General features: G+C 57.9%; 3 protein-coding genes across 3 annotated transcripts; all 3 read left to right on the forward strand.

Moving 5' to 3' along the window:
* Positions 1-808: 808 nt before the first annotated feature.
* LDBPK_200980 (hypothetical protein, conserved) lies at positions 809-1,843 on the forward strand (the record flags this gene model as incomplete). The annotated part of the gene is made up of 1 exon (XM_003860390.1): positions 809-1,843. One exon carries the CDS (start codon positions 809-811, stop codon positions 1,841-1,843), a length of 1,035 nt encoding a protein of 344 aa, XP_003860438.1.
* A 1,253-nt stretch (positions 1,844-3,096) lies between these two features.
* LDBPK_351810 (hypothetical protein, conserved) lies at positions 3,097-3,921 on the forward strand (the record flags this gene model as incomplete). Its single annotated transcript, XM_003860391.1, has 1 exon — positions 3,097-3,921. The coding sequence occupies one exon, from the start codon at positions 3,097-3,099 to the stop codon at positions 3,919-3,921; it is 825 nt and encodes a 274-aa protein (XP_003860439.1).
* Positions 3,922-5,817: 1,896 nt separating this feature from the next.
* LDBPK_351820 (hypothetical protein, conserved) lies at positions 5,818-8,037 on the forward strand (the record flags this gene model as incomplete). Its single annotated transcript, XM_003860392.1, has 1 exon — positions 5,818-8,037. One exon carries the CDS (start codon positions 5,818-5,820, stop codon positions 8,035-8,037), a length of 2,220 nt encoding a protein of 739 aa, XP_003860440.1.
* Positions 8,038-8,965: the final 928 nt, after the last annotated feature.

The raw sequence follows: 8,965 nt of genomic DNA on the forward strand, positions 1-8,965 counted from the left end.
CTTTGTTTTTCTTCTTGCGTCATCCTTTGGATTCAGCATGCTACGCACACGACAGTGTTGCCCATTTCATAACGCAAAATCAAGCATGAAAAGAAAGTGCGACCTCGAGAAGAGGTCTGCTGGGTCAGTCAAACGCTGCCACTGATGGAGAAGCCTGGGAGGGGGGCGTCTTTCTCTCGTTGCCCCCCCCCCCCAAAAAAGCGCCGCGTACCCATGTGTGTGTGTGTATGTGGCTGATGATGCAGTGTACAGATTTGTTAGAATCATGCGTGCTAGGATGCGCTGACCTCCGGCTGAGCGCTTTCCCGCAGCCCTTGCCCACAAAATCGAGTTATGGACTGCGCAACAAATTTGTGCTCGACGTCCGCGACACCTCTCTTTGCGTGGGCCTCACAGCATGCACCCTCATCCGTTGCCACACCGCTTTTCCCTTCTCATAACGCATCTGTGCCCCTCATTTTCTCTCTCTATATATACATATATGGCCACACACCCGCGCGCGCGCACGCGCCCGTCTCTCCTGTCTCCATCTCCCCTCCATGTGCATGTTCATCAGGAACACGTATCATCAGGCACTTCTTCCGAGCAAGCACTCGTACAACTCTCTCTCTTGCCTCTTCGCTTTTCTTTCGTTCCTTGCTGTGTGTGTGTGTGTCCTGGTAAGCGCTGTGTGCTGCACACGCTGGACGTATTCTGTTCTGTATCGTTGCCTCCTCACCTCGCCCAAATCCAGCCCTGCCGCGACACCTTCGACGCACTCGCGCCCCCTCACTCCCGTCCACACAGTCACGCTGCCCCATCCCCAGCTATGACCGACTGCTGGTACATACCAGAGGCGGTCGCGGATCGCCGCGATGAGAATCGTCTTTCGCCAAACGTGCCCGCCAGCTACGAGGTGCTTGGTGAAGCAGGGATCTTCTACCGTCACTTCGACCCGAAGGAGGTAAGCGATGACATCGAGGGTTTCATCCAGCCGCTTCTCAAGAAGCTCAACTACCAGAGTTACGACGTCGTGAACCTCAGCCCGGCCAACCTCGGCGCAGAGAAGTTCGAGACTCTGGCGGAGCAGCATTTCATGGAGCACATTCACGAAGACGATGAGGTGCGGTTGATTCTCGAAGGTCAGGGCTACTTTGACGTGCGCGATATCAACGACAAGTGGATTCGATTGCTGTCGAAGCCTGGCGACTGCATCGTTGTACCAGCCGGCATGTATCACCGCTTCACGACGGATCAGAGCAAGGACATCAAGACGCTGCGCATCTTCAAGGAGGCTCCGCGGTGGATCGCGCTGAACCGCGGTCCGGAGGCGGAGGAGAAGCCGGCGCGCAAGGAATACCTCGCCCGCCTGCACGCCCCTGCCGAAACGGCTGTCGGTGCCGCCAACGGCCGCACGATCTTCTCTCTGCGCTACCCGCTGAAGCTGGACGTGGAGCTCACCGCCATTACGAAGCGACTGCTGGAGCAGCACAGCAAGCGACCGCTTGCCCTCGTGATTTATCTGACCGGCTCCACCGACCCAACCACCGGCGAGTCGTGGTGCCCGGACTGCGTTCTGGCGAAGCCGCACGTCGCGACGCGCTTTGCAGAGCTCCGAGGCAAGTACGGTGAGGAGCGCGCCATCTTCCTGCAGCTCCCGGTCGAGCGCGCCAGCTACCTGGGCAACCCGAATTTCCCCTATCGCACGCACCCGACCCTGCAGCTGGCTAGTGTGCCGACGCTGCTCGTGTTGACGCCGGCCAAGGACGCCAAGGAGAAAGGCGACGTGCAGTGGCACGACCTGCTCGACGTCAAGGTGCGTACCTGCGATGCTGACAAGGCAGATGTGCTGAGCCTTGAGTAGCACTGGCGCCAGAGGGTGATGTGCGAAGAACATGAAGTAGGGAGAGAGGGCCAACTCGACTACATACTAGAGAGCGAGACAGAGACCGCGCACCGGTGGTGGGTGTATCATGCGTCGCCCCTCATGGGCCGTGCACGCTCCGTCCGTGCGGGGGCGCCCTTGCCGTTGTAACGTCTTTGTATGGCGCAATCTTGTCTGTTTCTCCTTCTACCGTGTCGCAGTTTTCTTAGCGAGCCCCCTCCACTCCTCCATCGTGCGGCCTTCTCCCCACGTCTCCGTTGCCTTCTCGGATGCACGTCGCGCCGTGCGCCTTGCGAGTAAAAGTATTTGATCTCCTCTCCTGTGTGTGTGTGTGTGTGTGTGTGTGTGTGTGTGTGTGTGTGTCGGCGCATTCGGTATCTGGCTCGCTCTTCGCCCATCTCTGACTCCGCTGCACACCTCCTACACACTCGCTTCGCGTTGTGTTTTCATGTATGCTATCACTCCGGTGAGTGCTCGTTCCTCACACCTTTCCCCTCTCTCGGCTTCGGCCTCGTCCAAGTCGTTGCCATAGCGGACTCGCTTCCCGAGTCGACCCACCGACCCACCCACTTCGAAAAAGCCTGGAGGAAGAGAGCAACGCTCCTCCATTCAACCTCCTTTCGAATACACAAGCACACTTACTCACACAGGAAACGGGAGCAAAACATAGGCCGCACCGCGTGCGCACGCTCCTCTGTTTTTTTTTTTTGTTTTCGTTTGCAGGGGGGCGGTCTGACGCTGCGATTTCAGTCTCCTCGTCGTTCCGCTGATTCAACTCACTGTTTCTCACGCACTTTCCTCCCCTCTCCTCCTCTCTCCTTTTTTTGCTCTCCCTCATCGCGCCGGATCTAAAATTGTGGCCAAACGCTCGTTTTCACGTTTGCCATTCTGTGCGTGCGCTTCACACCACCACACACGCTTTCCCGCCCTTATACCGGCACGAACGCACTCACACGCTGACGAGACACGTGCAACAGCGAAAAAAAAAAGGTACGCGTCCGCGAGTGTGCAGCCCGTTTGTGTGTTTCTGTGTGTGTATCTCAGCTCGAGGTGTGTGCAAGAAGAAAAGGGACGACGAGTTCGCCAAAGAGGACAAAGAAACCGACAGTATCCCTCCCATCGTCCCCTTGCACCGTTACGCACACAACGGCTCCTTCTCACCCACCCCGAAAGTCGAACGCAAGCAGGAGAAAAAAAACAAAAACGAGCAAACACGCACCACCAAAGAGCCCATGCCCGTTTACGATATCGCCGCACGGAAGCGAAAGAATCTGCTGCGCCGCCGGGAGGAGGAGGCCGCGCACGCAGAGGACGACAAGGATCACTCCCCGGATGAAGACGAGGAAGACGGCGAGGACTTCGAGGATGATGAATATGTGGACTCGGATGAAGAGGTAGAAGAGATGGAGGAGGCGCCCCCGAAGGCGCCAGCGGCTTCGAAGAAGGGAGCAGCCGACGCTGCATCCAAGTCGGCTGCCACTGCTGCTTGTGCCACCCGCGTGGAGTTTAGTGAGCCGGCGCAGTGGGTGGAGCGGATGGCCCTCACGTCAACCCGCTCCCTCCCGAGCGACCTCAACGCCGATGACGACCCAAAGCGCGAGGAGGCGTTTATTCAGCAAACGCTGCTATCCGTGACACGTGGCATCTCGCTTCTGGAGGAGGCTAATGTGCCCTGGAAGCGACCGGATGACTACTATGCCGAAATGTACAAGAGTGACGTGCACATGAATGATGTGCGGCAGGCGATGGAGGCCTCGAAGGCGCGCATCGAGGCACAGGCGCACCGCCGCTCCATGAAGGAGCAGAAGAAGTACGGCAAGGAGGTGCAGGCAGAAGTGCTGCGACAGCGTGCCAAGCACAAGCGCGACATGCAGGAGAGCTTGAGCGACTGGCGCAAGAAGCGACGTGGTAATGGCTCGCTGCAAGACATGTTGAACGACGACGATGACGTCGATAGGGACGCAAAGCGCTCCAAGGCGCAGCGCACGCCTCGGGCGCGCAATCTGCGCCCGGGCGGCAACAAGCGACCTGGCAAGAACGCGCGCCGTCGTCGCTGATTTGCTGGTGTCTGTGTACATACCCGTTACAGGGGTGGCTATGGAACATATGGAGCTGTGCTTGGAGCCGTGTGCCTGCACATGCGTGCCTTTTTTATGTTCCTAATGATTTTCTGATCGGTTAATAAGGTGAGCCCACCAGTGCATCTGTGTGCGAGCAATGTCTACCTCTCTCTTCTCTTCCACTGGGCCTTCATCATGCCGCTATTCCTTCGCGCGGAACAACGTGAGTTTGGAGTGTAGCGCCAGCGGAGGAGGAGAATGCGTCGGGCTAAGAGCAGGGTTCGTGGTGGCATCACACACGCGCATAAACACAAACAGCTGTACAGGCGCCCAGCCAGTGTCTAAGGATGAGGAACACAAAACGCAAAAATAAACGCCTAAAACGTTCACATGCGTACAGCGTCTCATCGTGAAGTGGAACATGTGTGTGCATCGGCCTCCAGACAACTTCACATGTTCAGTGTGGCTGGGACTCATCGCGATGAGGGGCGCGCTTGCGTGCTTGCACTGGTGCGTATGCCTGCCGCACATCCTTGGCAGTGACCACTTCCCTTTTCCAGCACCGTCGTGATCCACTTGCGGCGCCGCAACTCGAGTGAGCTTGTGATGCGCGCAAAGCAAGAGAAAAAAGGGGGCGCTGGGTGCTGGTAGTGGGAGAGGAGGCTCTGCTGCCCGTGTCTTTCTCTGCGTGTAACCCTGCTTACCCTTTCGCTGTCTCCACTCCGATGTGTGGTGTTGCTGCTTACTCTCTACGCCGCCTCTCCGCATTCGCGCCTACCACTGCTTTCTCTCTCTGTTTCTTTCGCTATGATCGCTTTTCCCATTCTATCCCGTGGTCTCTCTCTAACTGCGATACGCTCACCTCGCTCACCCTTGTCATGATCTGGGCCCCTGCTTCTTCACATTATCCCGCATTGTATCGGTGTTTCGACAACACATGCCAAACAACCAACAAAAACAATAATGGGGACTCTGTAGTGTTTATTCACGAGAACCACTCGTATTTCTCTTCCTACCTCAGCACTACTCACTCCCACCGACAGGTTTTGTTGGACACCTCTCCCTTATTGACCACTCCATCAGTCTGCCCTACGTCGTTGCACTGTCGTTGATTTTTTTTTTTACGTTCTTCTTCCCTGCCTTTTCGTTGATCTTGTTCGACAGCTGCACGCACCGCTGCCTGCCGTCTGGTTCGACTCGTTTCGCACGCCTCGCTCTCTTCTTCCCTCTCTAGCGTTGCCCTTCTTTTTATCATCTCTGCCATTCGCATTTCTGAGGGAACAGAAACCAACGCGTCGCCTTTGTTCGTCTTTGCTGCTGTGAGAGAGTGTGTTGCGTCCGTTTTTGACACGCACGCACGCACGCACGCACGCACGCATGCATACATACACACTCTTTGCCTCTCCGTCGTTGTCTCTCTCAGTAAACGCTTTATTTTAAATATATTTTATATTCTCGTTGTGCTCATCGGTGTTCCCTATCTGTGCCTCTGCTCTCTTCATATTTTTGTGTTCTCCCTATTCTGCTTTTGGCTGGTTTCTCGTGTTTCTCGGCTGGGTGTGCGTTGGAGTCGTCGTCGTTCTTGTTAGATTGCCCCCTCCTCCCTCCTCCGTCCTCCTGTGCTCCTCTTTTTTTCACCCTGCCGCCGCCCCACGTGGCTCTGGTACGGAGAGTGCACGTGAGCCCAGCACACCTACATCTGGTGCCCTCTGCGCACGCACGCGCTTCGACACATGCACTCGTAAGCTCATACAATCATTGTAGACACGCAAACCATAAAAACAAACAAGAAACACAGGCATCCGCAGCACGTGAACAGCATCCGCACAAAAGTGTACTCTACGACACACAAACACACAAACAGCACGCAACTAAATTCCCCCAAAACAGAAGATGCCGTCTGAGTCTTGCCGGTGGTACCCAGATACGGTGACGCATCACAAACAAGGTGACAGCTACACTGTCTCTCGTGGCCGCAACTGCAATCCGTTCGACTTGGCCACCTGTGATGCCCGCATCACCGAGTACACCCGCGCCAACTGCCATGAGGCGAAGGCGACCGCCGTTATTAACGCGCTGCACCCCCAGTTTAGGGGCCTGGCGCACGGAGTGAGTTGCGAGTTTCTGCTGCGTTCGTCCATCACGCAGCTCGGCGTCAACGCCGTGAATGTTGGGATCGAAATCGACCCTGAGCAGCGCCGCGCCGTTGTCAAGATGGATCTCGTCGCCCTGACTCCCCTCGCAGTGCTCATGCTGGACTACATTGCGGTCGGTGCCCACGTCGGCAAGCTCTTCGCCTTGGAGTCGAATCGTGTGGTGCGAAATACGGACTACATTACTCGTCTTCTGCACGCCGTCAATCAGCGTGGTCAGCCGCTGCTCGTGTACGGCACCGGTGAGGCGCCCAACTGGGACCTGAAAATCGTGGATGGTCGCGTGGTGGCGTATCTGCCCGTGCTGCCTGGGACGTTCACGTACAGTGGCGAGATTCATGGGCTGCTGCCCACGATCGGAATGGCGCTGCGCAGGGGTACCGCGTACAAAGACCTCATCCGCCTGCATCAAGAGTTCCACGAGGGCTACACGCGCGTCGCCGCGTCGTCAGGGGTTCTGATGGTGCGTGGGTACGCCATGCACTTCCGCACTGTATTTGGCCGCGTGGTGGACAGCCTTTTGCCGAAGGGGTTGCACTCCATGAGTTCTCGCCTCATTGAACCGGAGGAGGGCCTGGCGGATGCCTCCGCTCGGGAGCGCGTGCTTGTTTTCTACGGCGACTCAATCGACGATCTCACCCACGTTCCCATTGAGTTCTACACGCTAGAGTCGTACCGTGAGCAGGTGCCCTTCTCACTGCGTAAGACGCTGGCGGACCGCTGCAGCACGACGAGCAGCATCCTGCGTGCCTTCAAGAGTGCGCCGAAGGGCGACCTGCCGTGCTGCGCGTACGTGTGCAAGGGCGGTCAATTCACGGAGATGCACGCCGACGACTGGATCGTGACGGACCCGAAGCAGAAGACCTACGTTGGGATCGAGAATCCAGTTGAGCAGCAGGAACTGGTGCAGCGGTACACGTATCAGCAGTGCGAGTATGCGATCTTGTCTGCGATTGCGATTGGCGACATCACCAGCGACGGCGTCCTTTTCACTCGCTACTTCCCGTCCCCGTGCTTAAAGTCCCTCATTCTGTCCCGCGCGGTGTGTAAGAAGCTGCGCGCCATCTTTTTCACCAAGGCATCTCGCCACTACGGCTCTTTTTTTAGCCAGGAGGATGCGGCGATGCTCGGCGACCTCAACACGTTCGGCATCGCCGTCTTTGAGGTCAACGAGCAGAAGGGGGAGGTGTACCAGTACATTCGCCGCCCCGGACGCGACGCGGGCGCCTTCGTTCCTCTCGAGCGTCGTCAAGAGTATGTCAACGCCACCTTCTTCGGCGTGTACGGCTCTAACCTCGTGGCGGGTGACTTTGAGGCGGAATTGATGACGCTGCTGAGTGGCATACTGCATATCAAGAAGACGTGCCAGCATCCGCTCTTGAACGAGACGAAGCCGCTGGCGCTCGTAACGGGCGGCGGCCCTGGCGCGATGGAGGTCGGCAACCGTGTGGCCAAGTCTCTAGGCATTCTCTCGTGTGGGCTCATCGTCGACTTTGGCAGCGTGGCTGCCAAGCCGGGTGCGACCATCAACGAGCAGAATCAGAACCCGTACGTGGAGGCACACTTCACGTACCGTGCTGACAAGCTCGTGGAGCGGCAATCGGACTTTAACTTGGACTTTCCCATCTTTCTCACCGGTGGCATTGGCACGGACTTTGAGTACGCATTGGAGGAGGTGCGACGCAAGGTGGCGACTGTGCCACCCAACCCAGTTATCCTCTTCGGCACGCCGGAGCACTGGGGTGCCAAGATCTCGGGCCGCTACCAGGCCAACCTGCACAGCGGAACCATCAGAGGGTCGGAGTGGATTTGCACCGTGCCGTGGGTCGTTTCCACTGGCGCGGAGGCGCTGGAGGTGTACCGGCATTTCTTCGAGGGCAAACTGCCGGTGGGGCCGAACAAGCCAACAAATGATCGTGGGTTTATGGTGGCTGCTGAGTACTTGGCGAAGGCGAAATGAATGTGTACCTGTGCTCGAGTGTGCACGCACGCGTGGAGGAGCAACGCAACCAGCTCCTCAGCACTGCGCACTGAGGGCCAGTCCGGAGGGTGGTGCCTCAGCTGACGGGACCAGAGGCCCTTTCTCCTTGCACTCATTGCCTTCCTCTTTTATTTTTTTTTTTGATGTTTCGCTCACTGGCTGGCACGCGTGGTGGTCGCATTGCTTCGTTGTACTCCGCTTCCCTTAGCTGTCAAGGCCCGGGGTGTGCATCAGCGAATCTCTGCCTGCTCAGGCGGGGCGGGGAAGAGACCACCCATTGTGTTGGAGCGTTGCTTTCTTTGTACCTGTCTTTCATCGCTCTTGTCTACCGCTTTTGTGGTCACACTTTTTTGGCTTGGCGCTCCGCCTCCACTTCCTCCGTCGGTTAGTCTTTGCCCTTTTCGTTTAGGGTGGAGGGGCTGCACAGGGCCGCGGCGGCACCATGGTGATTCCTGTCTTTTTCGCTTGTACTCCCTCCCCTCCTCCTCGTCTTCACGACGAGAGGGGGGCACCTCACCGTTGCACCTCAGGGTCCAGCACATCCACTATGTGTGTGTGTGTGTGGAGGCCAAGCAGCACCCCCTATCCCTGCCAATGCCGAGCCACTTGCGGTGGTGACGCGGGGCCAGGCACCCGCGACGTGGTGGTGCCAGAGCGCTTCATCGCTGCTCATGCCGGCAGCCATGTCGTGGACGGCGTTGCGTCGGAGCGGCCTGCGACAGCGAGCACGCGTGTGCCATCCATGTGGTGGGCAGCGTGTCAGCGCGACTCGAACGTGCCCCGCCCGGCCCTCGCACTGCCTACTGGTGGTGGGCAACCTGCGTGCCACCGCGAGGGATGCACCAGGGATGGCGACTGGCATGGTGTGAGCCGCTGTGAGGCGACATGCGAGGCGGCGGATCGGTAG

Source organism: Leishmania donovani, chromosome 20, assembly GCF_000227135.1.
Source record: "Leishmania donovani BPK282A1 complete genome, chromosome 20".
Taxonomy (NCBI): Eukaryota; Euglenozoa; class Kinetoplastea; order Trypanosomatida; family Trypanosomatidae; genus Leishmania; species Leishmania donovani.